At 43.8% G+C, this 20,486-nt stretch overlaps 1 protein-coding gene across 8 annotated transcripts in view; it reads right to left on the minus strand.

Annotated features, from left to right (window-relative positions):
- Positions 1-2,068: 2,068 nt before the first annotated feature.
- The window catches only part of ralgapa2 (Ral GTPase activating protein catalytic subunit alpha 2), an 86,903-nt gene continuing 68,485 nt past the window's right edge, over positions 2,069-20,486 (minus strand). For 5 of the 8 annotated variants that reach the window (XM_051382297.1, XM_051382322.1, XM_051382349.1 and 2 more), the window contains 2 exons: positions 11,179-11,300; positions 2,069-4,884 (listed from right to left, as the gene is read on the minus strand). In XM_051382297.1, the coding sequence (XP_051238257.1) occupies positions 4,727-4,884; positions 11,179-11,300 (280 nt within the window). In that variant the 3' untranslated portion in view covers positions 2,069-4,726. The other 3 variants (XM_051382314.1, XM_051382340.1, XM_051382306.1) reach the window with 3 other exon arrangements.

Below are 20,486 nucleotides of genomic sequence, written 5' to 3' on the forward strand. Positions count from 1 at the left end.
GTGGCTTCACTTTTTCAGATGTGGGGGGGGGAGCACACCGGGTAACGAACTTTATTTCTTGTTAAAAAGTTAAATCACCACTTTTCTCTATGAAGTTTTGCATTACTGACATTGTTCAGTGGTCTTCTTTAAGTTTTGAATTGATCTGATTGTTGCTCCTACATCTTTGTGTGTTTCTGTAATTTGTTCTCTTTAGGGAAGTCTGAGAATACATATAATCCAGCCAACATGACAAGGGAATGAATACATAGAAAAGATTTAGGCTACTTAAAATAAAACGTGAACTTTTACTTTTAATTTTTGGAAAAGGCCTTTATGGTCTTATTTTCAGGACACAAAGTGAAACAATTACTCTGCGGTAATTAAACCCTCAAAAGTTCTTCATCAATATTACCGTTATCCTACAATAAAGAAATCTCAATTTAAGAGTTTTTTTAGTCAAATATTGTATGCCTTTAGGACCTTACTACATAAAAAAGTTGATACAATTTCTAATTTCTGTCTATAGCACACCGAGATTTTACATGGAGTACATGAAGTGCAGTTTTTAGTTTTATAGCCGATCAGGTGGTTTAGAGCTGGTTCCCAAAGTAGGGTCCACGGGCCTCCCGAGGTTACCGAAACTTCACACCAAACAAGATTCAACAATGTCAGCATTCAAAAGCGCTGTAACTCATTTCTCCTCTGCACCGTCATCTCTCTCACACTCCAAAACAGTGCCAATCCATTCAGTCGTCCTCAACAGGAAAAAGAAACCTTAGAAGCCCCCCTTGGCCAAACCTTTGCCTTCGATTCCCCGTTTATCAGGCTGATTCGCAGTAAATCATCGCTGCAGTGGCTCAATAGACGCTGTTTCGCTGCCATAGAGAAGCACTTAGGGCCCAATCATAAATTCCCTCCTTAATGCCGTGTCAGGACATGACAGGAGGACAAAGAGGTGGTGGATCACAGCTCACCTCTGCAGCAGTAAAACATCTGTCTGCTTTGGAAGACTCATGCAGCTCGATTTTTGTTGGTTTTATGTTGATTTAGGACACAGGGCTCAGTTGGCTTCATATCTGACCTCCAGAACCTGTAAAGCACTGAGTTAGCTGTAATTTAGCAGGCAGCCTCCAACTGTGTCACCTCAGACTTATAGACACACACACACTGCCAGCATGGAGTTACCCTCAGCACTTAATCACCAAAGGCAAACTTTCTTAATCTGCTGAGGATAAATAAAGAAATCTAAAAAAATCACTCTTTTACGTTAGCTCCTGAGTCTCCTTTTTTGTTGCTCCTGCTCATTAATCTGTGCACCTGTCCAAGGCCAAACACAAACTTTTTTTAAATGTGTTACTTCCCCTTAAGGCCTCTGTGACAATGCATCAAGACAGAGAGATATTTGAAGTGTGAAAATAGAATACAGCCAGCAGTGTAACACATGAAATAATACAATCTGGTTGTAATCACAGAGAATGTCAGCCTCAGAGGGGCTGGGACATCCAGCCCCTGCCTGTTCTGTTGTAAACTACCTCAGAGTCAATGATTGAGGCAAACAGCGCCGAGCTGGGGTGAAAATTAGGTAACATTAGGCTTCTTTCTCACCCTTTCTCACACGCACACACAGTTTTAAGGATCCAATTACGGTCAAGTGCTTTTCTAGCGTCTTTATGTGACCCAGGCGAGGCTGGGCACCCGTAGGTGCTGCAACCATTGCACCTGTACCTCCCGGTGAGGTTCCATTATGCTGGCCTGCCCTAAGCAGTGCTGAGCAGCAGGGGAGACAGATGGAAGGAGGGTCAGGTTACCCCTGCTGCTGCTGCTGCTAGCACTGCAGGGCCAGGGTCAGAAAGCCCATGGTAACAGCACCATCATGTCAACACACACACACACACACACACACACACCACACACACACACACACACACACACACACACACACACACACACACACACACACACACACACACACACACACACACACACACACACACACACACACACACACACACACACACACACACAAAATCAGAGGTTACACAATTAACTGATGTGTAGTTGAGAGGGGAAAAATGACAAAGATACATAGAATTTCAAATTGATTTAATGAAATGTTTCAATTTTCACATTTCTAATAAAGATAGCAGGACTTCGGTCGTTAAAAACAGTTTGATATGTTGACAAGTAATGATGAAATCTTCAAGCTTTTTTTCCTCTTATACAAAGATTATATTACAGGCATTAATATATTTATATTCAGAGGGCGCAGAAGCCCTCAAATTTGACACAATGTACAAGGATTTCTAAAACGAGAAGAAAAGCAAAAACATACTAGGACTAACACTAGCTCATTTTTCTTCACGTATATAAGACACACAATCCTTATCTTGGTCCAAACTAACATCTCCAGCAACTAAGCCACCAAAGGGGGAGCACAGACCCCTTCAACAGACATCATCTATAACCTACAATCTTTAGATCAGCATCCTGGGTGGTTCTTTCAAGTGGCTTTGGGGAAAATAAAAAACAAACATGTTGATCCAGGCCTATATATCTATACATTCTTCAAAAAAAGAAAAGCACAAAAACAAATCCGTCAACCCTCCTGCTGTTTGGATTCCCCATTTTCTGCTTCGGGGGGGGAATGAACAAACAAAAGGAGGAAAGATGTGAGGATGACGAAAAAATGACAGGAGAGCATGGGGGGGGGGGAGAGTAAGGCATAGTAGTGCAACAGATGGGGATAGTGTTGCAGCTTGGGTGGAGCCCTCAGAGGGTGTGAGTGTATAATGTGTGTATGTGGGGAACACCTGGCTACCATGACAACCCCAAGCGGGCAGGTTGGAGAAGTGTGTGAGTGCCGGCCTGGTTGTTGCTAGGAGGGCTGTTAGAGTTCAGCTCTGGCATGCCACCTAAAACGCAGCCACCCCACCCCTTCCCAAACCCCTCCTGTGGCCTCAGGAGGCGACAGGGGGAAAGGATCATGGGAAAGAGGAGGAGTCGGTGCCACTTGATTCCATTCACAGATAAAGACAGAGCAGCAAACCACCTATAATATAGACTAAACAGAGAACCCCACGATTCCAAATCCATCTGTTGTTTTGTTTTTTTTTGTGGGAAGCACAAGACAGTGACCTTTAGAGTCGCAGGAGAGGAAAACACTTTTGTTTTTGACTGCTAACGAGGAGATGTGACGTGGGGTTTCCATGGTTTGTCTCAGACGATGAAGGAGAAAAACTAAAATCTGATTATGGGTAGTAGGGGTGGGTGGGGGACAGCATCTTAGGGGGCAGACATTACACAGGCACTGTGAGAAGCTCCCTCTGAAGCTCACACTCTCTCTCACACTCACACATTCATTCATTCACACGCACGCACGCACGCACGCACGCACGCACGCACGCACGCACGCACGCACGCACGCACGCACGCACGCACGCACGCACGCACACACCAGTGCATGGAGTTAAGATTCACCTGAGGCTCTGGTGGTATTTTTCCTTTTAAACAGCACATGAATACATAAAACACAACAGCAAAAATAATTAATCAAATAGTCCTTTCTATATACACACCTAGCAAACAGACATCAGCAAATAAAACTTAAAGCAATTAACATCCAAGAACAAAGAGAAACATTCAATGCTAGTTAATCAATGACAGTGAGTGCAAAAACGTTGGTCGGGAACGTTGGAATGTCAATGTCTTAGCTTCACAGGACAGGGAAACTGATAGCAGAGGAAAGAGACAGGGGGAACTTATTCGATTACCGGACATGAGCCTATGTTAACGACATCAGAAAACAATTACAAATGCAGTCTTTTCTCATTCCAGCAGAGTTGCATAAATCAAATCATGACACAATCCATCGGAATTCATTTAAAAAGGAAAATTAGAGTGATAAAAAAAAAAAAAATTCTATTCAGCGCAAGTTAGAAAGACGTCATTGATTGTCCACTCTGGTTTCAAAACAATTAAAAAGCGTCTGACTGCATGCACTACAGGGACTGTGTAGTCTGTGTAGCAGCGCCGTGAGTACAAATCATTCTGGAGAGGTATTCCCCATGCTTCAGTCTTTTTCTCCTTTTCACTGTAGGGAGATGGTCCACAGACGTGGTCCAAACTGAAGTGGTATCTTTGACACAGAAAGGTTGTGGCAGGTGGAGGAGGAGGTAAAAAAGGCAGACACATTTATAAATGGATACCAATCCCTTGTGCAGTTTTAGCATGATGCCATTTACAGCTGTGTCATTCAGTGCTTGTCACATTAAGTGTTAAGATAGATGAGATATAGAAACAGGGTAAAGCAGTCTCCCATTCCCTTACTATAGTAAGAACTTTTTTCTCTAGTGCATCGTGTCTGCACTATAAAATGAGAATAAAAATGACATTTTTTATCACAGGTTGCGTTAAGACTTCTCAGTCAAGTCTTCCTATGTTGCTGATTCTTAAGCTGGAACCACCAGGATGAACATAAATAGCTTAGTCACATGTCCATCTTGATTAAGCAGTTAAACACCACGACAAATGGAAATGTATCAACAAAATCAAATGATTTGCTACTTAAATTAAAAATTGCAATATGCTCCAGTTACATGTTTATATGACACAAAATAAAAGAAAAACAACACGTCAAAAAAAAAAAAAGAATCTCTTGCAGTCACGGCTGGGTGTGTGAGGTCCTTCGAGAAAAGATTAAAGGCTGCACTCAGGGAGGAAAAAAAGGGAGACAAGGCTGAAAAGCTCAGTTGGAGGATTTGCTTATAGCGCTGGCTGATCGGCGGAGTTTTCCGGAAACTCGGTTCTTTGTGGCACGGGGCATTGTGGGAGAGACCTGGTCGACAGAGTCCGTCGTTCCTATGGTGTTTCCGGCTTCAGTGCTCGCGCTGCCGGTGAAGGAGCCTGGGGGGAGAGGATGGAGGAAGAGTTTGTTTGCAGAAAGAAAACAGGAGACAGAGATGGTGAGACATGGCAGGGGCTCATTGGGCTTTGTGTGATTGCCGTTTATTCCAGCATGCTTTGTCATGCACGTGGCTGCTCCCACAACCAAGATTATCCAAGTTCATAGGATTTTCACCAACATTCAGAAAACTTACAATGCAAACTGTAAAAAAAATAAATAAAAGTGTCAAAATTTGAGTTTGTTTTACCCGTTAAGTCATTAGAGTAGAGATTTGAGAAAGCGAACAAAATATTTCAGAAATTACACATTTTTCACATGCTGTAGATAAGCAAAGCTTGTTAAAAGAGTGGCTGCCTTTCTTCCCAGTACCGTTTTTCCAGATGCTTATAGGATATAAAAAATGAGAGGTAACCTTTGCAGCTATGGGCAAAAAAAACTATTCAATTCGCAGCGTGACAGCAGAATGCTTTGAATGAAAATAAAATTACACATTATGCTCTTGTTGTGAACATGCGGAGCCTTCCTATTGTCAAACATTGTCCTTTTGAAAAAAAAACTTCACATCCATGATTACGGGATGGCAAATAGTAATAAGCGGGGAGGTGGGCATCAAATGCTGCTGAGGACAATCAAGTATTGTGAACGTCGCCCTGACTTCCTCAGTGTGCCCCTGACCAAAACCCCTCCCCACCCAATCCAACACAACTCAACCCAACCCCCCCCACCTGCCTCTGCCCCATGCCTCGAGTTTTAAACAACTTTTCTGCTTTGTCGAGATGGCATCTGGCTGCCTATTTTCTTTCCTATCCTTTTATTTCCTGCCATTTTTCGGGGGGCATCTCAAGTTGCAGCGGCTAAAAGGAATGGCAGATGGCTGGAGTAACAGACACTCAGCAGCACAGTGGACACCGGCAGCATCCAGGACCGTGGCTCACTGGGAGAGAAGGGCTGGGCTATGGATGAAACATCGGGTGCGTGTGTATTGTGAAGGGCTCGAGGGGAGGCGATGGGGGTCCGAACATGCATTCTCAAATCTGCATATGAATATAAAAAGAAAGGGATGGGCTTGGCTAACAATGTGGGCTGGCCTTATGGACAGAGCAAATCCTGCATTCCCGTATTCTTCTACTCATTCCTACAGTAAACATTTTGTTTTCTAAACTAAACTCCAGCTGCATGTGCTGTAAAGACGTATGACAGACAGGAGGAAGGCAACCACCTATTAAAGCTAATATACACAGACAATAGTGTGGTACAATTCACCACCCACTCAACAGACTTCCCTTTTCGTTTAGCGTCCATTAAAACATGCTGCACTAAACAGTCATCACTCCCACTGTGGCACTTAATGACTGTGGTTGCATCAGTTTCTGAACTATGTTCTTCACTGTATGGCCTTATGTAAGAATTCATTTTCATAGTAAGAAAAAAAAAAAATCCAATCCAGAAGAGGCTAATGTGTCCTTATTATCGTCATTATACCCCAGCATTTCCGCTCCTTACTCAGCCCAAACTGCCTTATGGTGAGGTTAATTTCAGATGGAAAGAAGAAGGAAAAGACTGAGAGAGAAAGAAAACAAAGAAAGTCTTTAAATGGCCCTGCTATCCCATTGGTCCCCTCTGCAGCAGTTCAAACAAGGCTTTAGATGACAAAGACGTCTTCCAGTGCGGCAGGTGTTAGTCTCAGAGTCTGCCCCAGGCAAACAGGCACACTCCAACAGGAGGAAATGAGGGGGGGTGGAGGGGATTGGGGGGAAAAAGGGAAGAAAGAAAAGAGAAAAGTGTTTGCTGGGGGAAGAGATAAAGGCGCGCCACATGCAGAAGCGAGGGCCAGAAGTGTAGCCGTATTGTTCATGCTGCTACTTAGTCAGGTGCTAATTGTCCCCACCGTGCATCACTTTCAATTACCAGCCTGGCCTAAACAGTAGGACACCCCCCCAAATAAACAGCCTGATTTCTCTGTCCCCTTCCCCTTTGTCAGAGCACTCAGTAAATAAAGCGTGGTTAGTACTGAATGAAAGAAGGGGGGGGGAACAGCCAGGATGAGTGAAGGAGCGAAGGGTAGGTACTGTAGTCTGCTGGACGGAAACAGGCTTCAGGTCTGACTCGGGGCTTACCTTCGCCATATACAGTTTTTGGACCTTTAAGATATTTTTAATCTAAAAAGGGAAAAACAGAGTAGAGCATCATGTGAGAGGAGGAGTGGAAACACCGACACACACCATACCAAACTGCAGCAGAACACAACACGCTGCTGCTGAAAAGTCAGTGATTTGGAAGGATGTTCAGACAGCTTGTGTGGAATCGAGGGTTAGTTGTCACTGGAGGGTTTAAAAGTCAGACAAAGTTAACTGATTCGGGTGAGGATGTTAATCAACAAGTGCCATGTTTTGTCTGATGGTGCCTGATAGATCTGTCCAATTCACAGATTTCAAAAGTAAGAATTTTGAAATCCAAAGCGTGAATGGTGGGCAGTTTACATGGCAACAGCAGGCTGAGAAACATTAACCACAAGTATTACTACTGGAGAGGGTTAGGGTGAGAAGTAAAAGATGCGAGGGCACCTCAGAGAGTTACTGGGGCTTTTAAGTTGTTTTATCCACTAGCGAGAAGTATTGCCTTCTGATGTGCTGTGATTCATTTTGAAAAAAGTTCAGAGGATGGAACAAAAAAATAACAAAACACTAAAAACTGAGCAAAGCAGGAGGGAGGTACAGGGGTAACACTGCAAGGGCAGAGCACTGTGGATGAAGTCTGTACTATAGATGGACTAGCTCATGCAGGAAGCCATGACTGGATGTGCTGAAGTTGCAGGATGAGGGTGACGTTGCATTCAGGATCATGGAGGACGAGGTTGTGGAGGGCACCGACAAGCCAAAAAGGTATAGAAAGGGATGATAGGGTTAAATGCCTTACAGCAACACTGGTGAAACACTGCAGGAGTGCTTCATTTAGTGATCAGCATGCAGAATCTGTACTTGAATTCCTGCTTTGGTGTTACAAAAAAGGGCTAAATCAAGCGCAACCCCTCAGTTATTTGATGATGGAGGGGTTCACAGTGACCTAAATGAATGAAAGGATGGATGTTGGAGGGCTGTGGCTGGGCGTCATGCCTAGTGTGGAGGAAGCAGGCAGAGTCTTACAGTCCAGTTTGGCCCAGGGGTACTCCATGTCCCAAACCATCCCCGGCCAACGCCTGCACGCTGTCATGGAGCATGGATGACATGTTAGTGGCAGCAATGGGAGCCAGACCAGGGTGGAACGGACAGACATATGGATGGACAAACTCCCACACAAGCACACACATATATACAGACACACACACACACACACACACACACACACACACACACACACACACACACACACACACACCACACACACACACACACACACACACACACACACACACACACACACACACACACACACACACACACACACACACACAAAAGACATGGGAGGGAAGTAGCACATTTCAAAAGGGTGAGAATGAGGAGCCAGCCATCACTGCTACGTTGAAGCTATATGCTTGATGGGACACAGACGATCAGGAATGAAAAACCACAACAATAAAGGATACTTAGATGCTTTATATATATATATATATATATATATATATATGTATAGCTTAAAGCATTAAAAGGACCAGTGTGTAGGATTTTGTGGCATCTAGTGGTGTAATGGCAGATTACAACCCCCCCTCGCCTCAACCTCCAGTTCCAAACGTCACAGACACTGTGGTGGCGCCAAAAAACCTGGAAGGGCCTATCTAGAGCCAGTTGGTGGTTTATCCATTCTGGGCTACTGTAGAAACATGGCAGTCTCTGTAGAAGAGAACCTGCTCCCTCAGTAGATAAAAACGGCTCATTCTAAGGTGATTATACACTAATGACAACATACATAGAATATTAGATTCCATTTCTGCCTATAAATCCTAAATGTTACACACTAGACCTTTAAATACATCATGACTATGGTTTTTAGCTACAATGCAGCCTTTCATTTATAAATACAGTTGATAGGAATACATAGTTGTTAATAGGATTGATAGAAATAGGCAACAATTTAGATCACCAAATTTATCAAACTGTAAAGTCATTTTTTTAAGGAAAAAAATGCAGAACATTCACTGTTTCTAGTTTATCAAATGGATATTTTGGTGTTATTCTTAGTGTTCATAAACTGTATACCTTTGACTGTCTGAATGTGTTAGGTTGGGATCCTTCGGGAAATCAAGATGGGCATTTTTCACCATATTCTTGACATTTTATAGACTAAAATTAAATTAACAAAAACTTGTCAGATTAATTGATAATAAAAATAATCAATTAGTTGCAGGCCTACTAGTTGCATCTGGTATGTGTGTGTTTTCTTATTAATACTTTAGGTTTTACATCTTAAATTCTGTATTTCCCTTTAAATCTGGTTAGTTTTCTTTAAATTTAGGGGAAATTGTATGACAGACTCACAGTATGTTCTGTGTCTGCTTGTCCGGGCACTTCAGTGAAGCTATGTGATTCTTGTACAGAACAGTCTAATATTCAAACCCAAGATGCTGTGTTTCCAAGGCTGCACCAGAACATATAATATATATATATATATTATAGACTTTGTGTAATTTTATACTTATTTTGCTAAAATTCATCAATAAAAATGAACTTACTTTGGAAACCTCTCTAGTATTGTGGGTTTGAACCAATGAACCTAGCAGTATTTAGAGGTTAAACATGCACCTTCTTCAGAAGATTACAGAGCAAAAGCCATTTGTGAAATTACTCAACATGCACTATTATAATGGTTAACCTACAAGAAAGTGACTGTGTTATAGTATTGTATAGAGCAAGTGAGTCCTGGATAACATATGAATGGACAGACACACACATACACACACCCGTACATTAATCTATTTACACACGCAGATTCCAGAGAAATACAAATTGTCGTTCAGAACGAGTTTCCGCAGCGGTGAGGGTGACACGACAGCCTTACAGACTTCATTATGTTATGGAGTCTCACATTAGCCACAGCACATGCTGTGAAACATTATTCTTAAGCCTGGCTAACCTCTCGGCTGTACTCGAACTCTGTCAAAGTTCACACACAGAATAGGGAGGAAAAAATGGTATTGGAACATCTCTAGTTGAAATAGTCCACAACATTAGTTAGATTTTCTTCTTTTCTCTCTCCCCTCTGCATTCCCCTGTATCTGTATCTATTTCCCCCCAGTCGTTCTCTTTTAAGCTGGTTTGGTGCTGGGGATGAGAGGAGGTGAATAGGGGTCAGTCTGGGAGATTTTACACCTCTGCAGGAGAGATAGGCAAGCAGTATGGTGATGTGGCTGACCACCTCTGGCCTGCTTTTAACAGCCTGAATACCACACCTGCTGTCTGAGAATCTGAAGTCCTACACACTCACACACACACACACACACACACTCACACACCTCAGGAAATTCAGACATTTAATTCTCACATGCCAGCATACAGGATAAAAATATTACATACACTTTAAGCCACCCTTAAAACTTACACACATTGACAGATTTGAAAATGACAAGATGGTGTGGTATTGTGGAGTGCTTTCCTTGTCAAAACAGAACGTGTGTCGGGATCCAATAGAGTGGAAAAGTGCAATCCTGTATTGATTTCAGTGCTGTTGCAGATCGATCCGAGCTGGTACAAGTAGGAAGAACAAGATAAGACACGTTTTCCATTCTATTCATCATGGACTGATAAGAGTGCTGTGCTGACATCCGCGAGCTGCTGTTTGTCAGTTGGATCTCTTAAGTGTTGGTGAATGAGCTCATGAAGACGCACACACACACACACATAGAAACATGCACTCTGCAACCACCATTTAACAAGGCTGCTTATATTCATAGGAAAGTAAATGCACGGAAAAGATGCAGTTGGAAACAAGAAGAGATGAACAAAGTAGCGTGAGTGGGGCTTAAGGAAGTGGAGAAAGCAGAGTGTTTGAAGTCGGCCGGATAGCGTCAAGAGCCGGGCCTGTCGTTTGATATTCATCAGTGAGCGTAGGCGTGGAAGAAGAGTGGAGAGAATGGAAGGGGGGGGTGGAGGAGGCAACGAGGGGAAAACAGGTGTACTGTGGAGGGAGGAGGAGACTGATACAGAAAGAGGCAAGAAAAGAGATGCGGGGGGGGGCATGAGAGGAAATGCACAAATGTGATAAGGCAATAGTGAGATGGAGAGACAGACAGAATGGGCTAAAAGAGATTGAGTGGAAAGAACACGAAGGAGAACAGAGGTACTGTGTAGTTCATTTCTCACCTGTCCCACTCATTGGATAGCCAGGAGACGGAGAGAAGACCTGCGAGGCAAAGTCCTCAAAGGTCATGACCTCTCTGTGGTTCTGAACAATGGCCTCCAAGTAGAGTGCCCGCTCCTCATAGCTGGTTAGCTCCCGTTAAGGAACAAAACATAATGGCATGTTGGAGAAGAGAAACAAAAAGGCAGCAAAGTGCAGTAAGCCTTTGCCTGTAGTTAAACGTAATACTCACAAAATAATCACATTTCAGAATTAAAACATCCATCTGTATATGGTTGCCAGGTTGGAACAAATCATAGCAACAGTCACACATCACATTTTTTCACTGCTGCACTAGATATACTGTGAGAGTGAGCTGGGTGAGCGAGGGGCAGCTTTACCGGGCAGGGCGGCTCCACCATCAGCAACCCAGCCAGAAGCAAAGATGGAACAATCAGCCATGCCACACATCCCCAAATGAGAAAGCAGTCTCCAAAATAATCATAAAAAAGAAAGGAAGAATACATCACTACTGGCGTGATGCTCCAAACCTCTCCTCTCCCCCCTCTCGTCCCTCTCTTCTCTCTAATAGAACCCCTGCTGCAGGCAGCATGTCTAGGACCACCCTCCCCGATGTGCTGCCTGCCACTTCTCGGTGCCATCAGGGGGAAAATTGGAGCCATTTGAAATTCAGAGTGACAAGCAGTGACTGGAGCCTGGGCAGCCAGCATGCAGGATGGATGGCCGGATTTGAAATGGGAAAGCTCAAATTAATAAATATATAAATAAGCCAGCAAAATGGCTGCCGGGTGAGGGTGGAAAACATTCTGATGGCCATTATCATATCATTATCATAGATATATCGTTCTAAGTCTGTTGTGGAATGGAGGCAAGTGCTGGATAAAATATGGTGCTGGGAACTATTGGAGGAAAAAGGTCTTTCTGATGGCATAATGATAGAAAGCCCTTTTGAGATTTTACTCTGTGTGTGTGTGTTTGACAATGAGACTGATTATTCTCACGCCTGTCTGTTTTGGCCATTTTCCTTTATAGACAACGCCTAACAAATTGCTCAACAAACGCATGCATTTTCACTCTCTCTCTCTCTCTCTCTCTCACACACACACACACACACACACACACACAAACACACAACACTAGTCACTCAACACAGAGCCCCCCTTCCCCTCATCTCATTACGATTGCCAGGGTGGAGTGGCACTGGGCTGTTGCTGACGCCAAGCCTGAACCAGGCTGAGTTGAGATAGGCTGGACTGGGCCGAGAGGCTCTGGTCTGGGTTAGATAGATAGGACGAGACAGTGACTGGGCAAGGGGCCTGCTGTGGGCACATGCCGCCACAGCAGGGGCCAAGGCAGCCATGACCAATGGCTTTGAGGGAACCGTGGCAAAGCGGGGGTGACGGGCACCTGAGCCGGGAGGCACCAGAGGGTACCATGGCCAAGCTGCTCACAGGGACACACAGAGATGGACAGAGGGCAGAATAGGACAAAGGATAGGGTAACTGAGGATAAGGATGGGTTTGTATACTCACAAGCCCTATGAATCAAACAAGTCAAGTCTAATATTGTCTACTTACAGTCCACATCAAGAACAGGAATAGCGTTATTTTGTCACGCAAGGCAAAAGTTAGAGAAGAATATGGGCAAGGGTAGGTTAAAACAAACTTGCTCAGTGATTTTTTTGGGGCATTTTGTTGGAAACTGAAATTCTTTAATGAAAACAGAAAATTTGGACACTTGTTGGGACAGAACACCAAGAAATCCATTAAAGTAAAAGCTCATATTTCCTACCTCAAGCACGAAAATATAAATGGAAAAACAAAAAAGCAGGCTATAAGACCTGTCAACTAATATACAGAACCTAATTGACCATTCTCTACCGGTCCAATGTCTCCATTTCAGAGATGCAGAGCAGCATGACTTTAAGCACGTAAAAGCACTTCCCTCTTGAACTCTATATCTGTCCTCCAGTCATAGCCAGACATGCAACGTCACTGTTTTCTGTCACTTGCTGGAAACCATATTGGACAAAGAGTGGGCATCCCAGTCTCTGCTGCCATGGTAACCTGGGTCACAGCTCTGTGTGGTGGGTCATATCCAGGCTTTTATAGATGACAGACGGAGAGGAAGAATGTTTGTAAAAGAACAAAATGTGCCCAGATAGGTAATAAGTGGAAGACAAAATATAGTAGAAGGAAAGACTTAATGAAAAGAAACGTTAGAAGTCCGATGGAAGCCAACAAATGAAAGACAAGGAAGGATGGGGAAAGAGAAAAAGAACCTCGGCACAGCGTGGGTCAACAGAGCCATATGGCTGTCCATTATCAGAGATGCAGATGACTGCAGGCCTGTTATTGAGATTCCTAAAGCAAATATTGACTCCAGCTGGAGCAGACGCTCTCTCTGACTCTGACACACGCCTCTCCTCCACTACTTCCTTCCGCTGCCCTCTATCCAAGTTAGACAAATGGATTATAGTGGGTGAGAAAAAAACTTCAAAGAATAAAATGAAGGGAGATAGTGTAGAATTATCAAGAGAAGAGAGAAAATATATGACAGGCTGCCAGGGAGAAAGACAGGCGGCGAGGGAGGGAGACTAATAAAAGGTATTTTGGAGATGAGTGAAAGCGAGAGCCATAATCAGCTCACTTAAGTAAATGTACGATGCTATCTGTGGGTAAAAAAATTGCTGCACAGAAATCAGACCTGATGCACAGTGAGGGGTAATCTTGCCTTCTCTCTCTCTCGCACTCCCTCATCATTCTGCTTGTCTCTAATTACTAAGCCATGGGCACAGCTTGTTCCCCTGCATATGCACAGATGCTGCTGCCTCCATGCAGTAACTTAATCAAGGGACACGTCCAGAACAGTGACGCAAAGGCTATGTCCATGTCATGGACACCAAACCCGCTGACACTGACCTACTTTTGGGGGAAAAAATAAGCTGCAGCTACTGCAGATGAGTGCCTGGATTCATGTTCGTGAACAACTTCTCTGGAAAGATGGATCACAAAACACAAAATGTTATACTTTCTGAAAATGCTTTTTATTATGAAAGCCTTTCTGATGAACAGCATTACTGTACCTTTATGCTATAAAACAAATTCCCATAAAGCAAGGGATGAAATATATAAAAAGGAAAATGCAGACAGGTCTACATTTCCACAGATGGACTGCAACTTAAGTCACCCGTGACATAACTGTCATTTACAGCTGAACTGGGCGGGCAAGCAAGACAAGCCAGTGTGTGGGAGGAGAGTGTGTTGCACCACTTTGGGAATTTCCAAGGAACCCCTATGTTCCAAGCGGCTGCATTCCTATTAGGAAGAAGAGAAGGAAACCAATGTAACGTCTATGGAGCGTGGCAACCACTGGGATAATAACGAGAAAAAACCCCTCCCAGATCAGTTAATGTAAGAGATCTTTAGGTAGGGGACTGATATCTGGAGACATGGTGGTTGTGGTTGGGGAGTTATGAGGGTAGAAAGCGAGTATTAGCTATAAAGATAAAATAATTCTGTCTATTAACTACAACATTTACATGTTCGGAAAATAATGCGTTTCAGTGGATAACAGCCCATTCCTACCCTGTCCCCTGCTTGCCCTCTCCTTCTTTCGTCACTGCTAGTGACAAAGGCTGTGACTGATATTTGGGATGATGTGTCTGGGTGTAGGTGTGTATCCGAAACACATACGTACACAGATGCACAGGTCAATTATGCACAAACACACAAATTCCCCAAAAAAGAAATGCTGTACGTGGGTGAACAAACACCACGAGACAGAACCCAACAATATCAAACCTGTGAAGGCATATGTGCATTTGTATATGAGTCAGCATACGTGTACATGCATATGTATCTGTGGGTGTGCGCACGTATGTATACATATGCATGCATGCTGTCCAGATGGCAGGGGGGAGTTAGCTCTGGGGGAATGGTGGGGGTCAAGCATCTTTGTGGATCAAAGCCAAGGTCAGGGCAGCTCAGTGGCCCATGTTCAAGGTGAATGGAGGCCTCAGATGGCTCTTCATTAGCAGGCTGCTCCATCCCTGCTGGACCCCATCAGCCAACAGCCACTGACCCTCATCATCATCTCTCTCCCTTCTTTTCTCTCCATCCACAGGGACCTGTCCTGAAAATGCCTGTCCACTGGGATCCATTTTGTGCTTTGTGTAACCCCACCCAGCACATGCAGACATGTACACACACACACACACACACACACACACACACACACACACACACACACACACACACACACACACACACACACACACACACACACACACACACACACACACACACACACACACACACACACACACGTCCCAAAAAGAGCCTATGTTGACCTCTGAACTGGTGTCTCTCTTGAGAGCAGCATCCTGAACATCCAGCCTCTGTCTTTGTGTTTCTCAGTCGCCCTGCTGACAAAAGGCCTCACGCCACCACTGGCCTCTGACACACACTCATCTTTTGAACACACACAGCCAGCAAGGAGGCTTATGCATCATGACTTCAGAGAATACTCCTTTACTTAAAAGGTATTGTGAATGTAAACAGTTTACAAGTGAATGTATTTCCTTTCTCATAAAAAAATTTTTATTTTAAAATTTGTTTTAAGCCTGCACCGCTAACATCCATGTTTATAAGTGCTCCCCAATCTTCTTCCCTGCATTTTACTGGAGCATTGCAACACTTCTTAATAACTGCCACAAACTGTCAGTCAAGAGAAAAGCATGAACCATCAACAGGCATGTTTATTCAGCCGCATGCTTATGCTCATACATGTGCATCTTTGCGCTTGTGCTAGTAGGTTATGAGATACAAACAAAACAGAACCTCAAAACTCAACTGATATGGCAACCAACTGATTGAGCCATGAAATTCAAAGAGCTTCAGACAGACCTATGAAATAGAACTGTGTTAAGATATAGACTCTGGAAAATGAATTATCAAAATTGTTTAGGAACTGAAAGTCCAAGTAAGAGCCAAGCACTTTCCAATATATTTTGAACTCTTTCTAGAGCTTACCATGCAGCCAAAAGGGTCTTCGGTCATGAGATGACAATGAACCCAATGACCACTGTGTGACAGCCCATCTGGAGTTTGACAAATGGAAGTTCAGGGATCCTCAGAGCATGATGAGACAAAAAAAATCATTGGGTTGGAATGCCAATAGAATACCAGTGCTATATCTGGTGAAAACTAGTTAAAGCTCAACATCTTAGGAATACCATCCCAACAGTGAATCCTGCTATAGGCATGGCTGTCAGTAGCAAAAACAGAGGCCGATCAAGACTAGAGTTCGTGCCTGAGAAGCCCTGCCAAAATCCCAGAAGGGAACCCTGTTTTGTGCTTTATTTGCAGAAAACAATGGAAGATTGTGTAAAGAGATTTGTTAGTTTTTTTGGTAATAGTCTAACAGGCTAATAGTATTTTGCACAAATGAAAAATGTATGAGATACATAGACAGACACAGACTCTCACACACACAGTTAATCTGCTGATAAGGCAGGGCAGGGGGTTAAGGTCCAGATTAGGCGCATTAGAAGGGGTCTTAAGATGCCCCATACTGACATTTCACTACTTAAGCTCCATTTCTATCCACTTCTAAGTCACAGAAGTCAGATGATGGGTGCAGGGAGGGTGCCGTCCCCCTCCCCCTTTGTCAAAGATGCCTAATCATTTTGAGTTCATAAGAGTGTAATATAATAATATAATAATATATATATTAGATGTCATGTGTACAGAAGATAAGCAGTAAAATTAGACTATGGACAATCAGGATGACAAAATTATAGCTAGATTGTAAACATATATGAAGAATGTGGATCAGGGAGGACGTTAAGCAACTTCAAGTGCCACCAGACAGATCTGCACAACCTTGTCTCCATCATGGAGACCTAGAAAGATGACAGACCACACAAATACAAACACCCAGAGGCGAAGCTCAAGCACGCCATTACCATCGATAGAAGAATAGCAGCACAGAGATAGAGAGAGAGACAACAGGAGAGGCTGAATCTCCTGGAAGACAAAGCTCAAACATCTGGACTAAGGTATCGAAAGCCAGGGGAGAGACAGGTCTCAGGATAGTCGGTAGTCCAGCACAGACAGGGATGAGTGAAAAGAGATCAGACAGGTATGAAGGGGTGTGCACATTCAGGATCTTGTAAGTCCTTCATATAAGGCCTTCTGAACCATTTTAAGACTTTTAGTATTAGCATGCAGTGGGCCTGATACAAAACGCTGCAATAATCAAGATGGGAGGAAACAGTTGTGGAATTTGAAAGAAAGAGGCAATGGAATCAAAGAGACTAGAAGGGGCTGTGTTTAAGTCCTTGATGCAATTTTCAATAGGGCCTGTCCACTTTAACTGCCCTTGAGACAAAGAGAAGAACGAAAGAAGGGTGTGGCAAGAAATATGGGTTCCAGATACAGTTTTATATTGATTGAAGATATTGCTTTAACATGACAAGCAATAAAAGAACAGTCCTTTTCAGAAGTCCCTTTCTAAGAATTATGCTATCCCTGTTAGCAACTGTGTAAGAAACACCGTCCGGGAAGGAAAGTTGATTAAAGTCTAACACAGACTTTCATTAGAATAAAAAAACAAAAAGACACAATCACGATATACTGTATGTATGTTTACATTATCCTCAGAGGACACATGGCTGATCATCATGCCTTATGATTTGGGGAGTTCTAATGCCTGTTTAAAAAAAAACAAAAAAACGTTGCCATGCATGGGGAGAAACCACTCCTGCGCTACTCCGGCGTCCACAGCAGCAGCCAAGGTTAATCCTGTTTGTAGAAGCGCTGAAGGTAAAAGGGGCTCTCGTAGTGAAGAGGGACAGTTTAGAGATGAGGTGGAGGGTGCCTCTAGGTGCTTGACCCCCTCCTCTCTTAGCCCCACATCTGCCCATTAACCTGGGCCAATCAGCTTGACCTTGGTGAGGAGAGGAGCTCAGGAGTAGCTCACAGCACCATTGACTCCCAGCAGTCACATAATTGGGCTGTTAAGAGGAAGGGATGGGGGGGGGGGGGGGGGGGGCTTGGTTGTGCAGGGGTGCTAGTGTAAGCAGGGTAAAAAAGTAGATGTGGTCATTATTTTTTTTGTTGAAAGGCACCTCCTTATACCATATGCCCACTCAGTACAGTATCAGTGGATATCGCCAACCATCCATATGGATACATTTAGGGGTTATGTCTCCTGCTTAGGGTGGTGAACTAAGTGGAAAAATGCATGGTGTCAAAGACACACCTTTAAATCACTTGCATACAAGCTGTTGTTACCAGTAATTTAACCTGGCTACCATGGGAGGTAATGACAGCAGACTGGTGTAACATATACATGTTTAAATCAACAGGGGATCGCAGTGACACCTCCAGGAGGCATTGGTATGGAGAAATTGATTGGACTGCATATGGATGAACTGTCACTCATTATGGAAGAAGAGATGAGAGCCAGAAAAATGGCCAGTCGGGGATACAGAGTGAAAAGGATTGGTGGAGACAAAAACAAGGGATAGAACTATGGAGAAAGAAGGTGGAGATGGGAAGGTGGAGATGGGAAGGAGGGAGGGAGGGGGGAGATGGAAAAGAGGAAGAGACGAAAGAAGGATAAATCCGAGCAGGTGTTGATTGGAGAGAGGCCAGGCGGTGAGTGCCAGCGGTACCTGTTGTCACAGCGAGGGCTGAGGTGTGAAGCTCGTCTCAGCAGAGGCCCTTAGAGGTGTGAGGTGATTATGGGAAAACGGGGAGGAAGACAGAGACATTTAGACGAGAGAGACACTGAGAGAAAGAAAGATAAGGACAGAGAGAGTGAATGTGGCAATAAAGCTGGCTGCTGGAATAATGGCAGAGTGGGAAGGAACAACAGATTGAGATGGATAAAGTGAGAGCGTGTGTGACAGAAACTAGCCAGTAGGGTGATTGTATAGTGTGTGTGTGTGTGTGTGTGTGTGCCCCACTCCCATTTTATATGGCAGCTACTCAAACCTTGGTGTCTCATTAAACAGCTTTTTGCTGTAGACACAGCAGCAGCACAGAAAACGTCTGAATGTGTCACAGGTGCATTATGATGAGTGGAGGTGTTTGTGTGTCCATTTTCTGGGTGTGCATTGACATACACAACATCAGATGCTCTAGAGGAATAGCTGGTTTCAGAGAGTTTTAACAAGTAGCCTAATTAGGAGTGGGTCCAGGAAACTGGAGCTCAGGAACCCCAAAGGAGTTGGGTCAAACAGTAAGCCCAGGTTAATGACACCTCCTGAGGGGTGACTTTCCCACAGCAAGAGCTTTCTAAGCTCCAACCTCCACACCTCTCTGCCGTCCATCTGGCATTCAGACAGCGAGATGGGAAGTTATGGCTGTGACATCACTCCTAACCTGTGACATCATCACTGCCCATCAGTGATTTCACACAGGTTTGCTACAGTTGCAGACAAAATCTGATGTCTGCTAGCTGGCATGACCAGGTTATTTATGAGCTGACTGGAGGAAGTAGTCACCCATTTTCTCAAGTCTCTGGCAGCCCACCATTCCTCTGGGGGACACTAAAAATCGATTTCTGCTCCACAACAAATCATAAGACCAGCCCCTACACCAAAGTCAATGTTGACCTTTAAACTATCTTAGGACCTGACTGATTGTTGGCGATTCACAGAATACACTGTAAATGATACAGCAACAAGTCATCCTAACAACACGGAGAAACAGGATGGCCACAAGACACCTGGTGACATCATAATTTTGATTTTGTTCAACACAACATGACTGCCATCAAAGCCTACTGGGCTTGTGTATTCAGATGAGCCGAGTCTGTAACCAATCTCCTTTTCAAAGGACTCTGGTCTCCATTGATGAGTCCTAACGCAGCAGCCTTAGATGTGAAACACAATGGATCGACATGATTAATCAAACACAGGCCCATTATAGCCAGACAGTCACACAGGCCTCCACCGTGCATTAACAGAAAGTCATAATAAGATGAGCAAAAAGGCTCGTAGGGATGAAGATTAACAGATACAGTTCTGTGACTGGCTGGGTGAGAGTTCTCTCCAAAGGTCCCCTTTGTCAGTGATGATGGCCAGAGTGACATGAATGCCTCAGCCTTCTGGAAACATTATTAGGTCAGGACAAAGGTGTGCATCTTATGAGCAATCTGAGGTGAATATGTGTCATATTTTTCTCCAGTTCCTGATATTTGAATTGTTCAGAATCGGGAACAGGGAACTGCAGCATCTATCTGATCTCAATTTGAACTTTTAATAAAGTCAAAGATGAAAAAGGGTAGGGCACACTGG

The sequence above is a fragment of the Dicentrarchus labrax genome, unplaced genomic scaffold (genome assembly GCF_905237075.1).
Source record: "Dicentrarchus labrax unplaced genomic scaffold, dlabrax2021, whole genome shotgun sequence".
Lineage (NCBI taxonomy): Eukaryota > Metazoa > Chordata > Actinopteri > Moronidae > Dicentrarchus > Dicentrarchus labrax.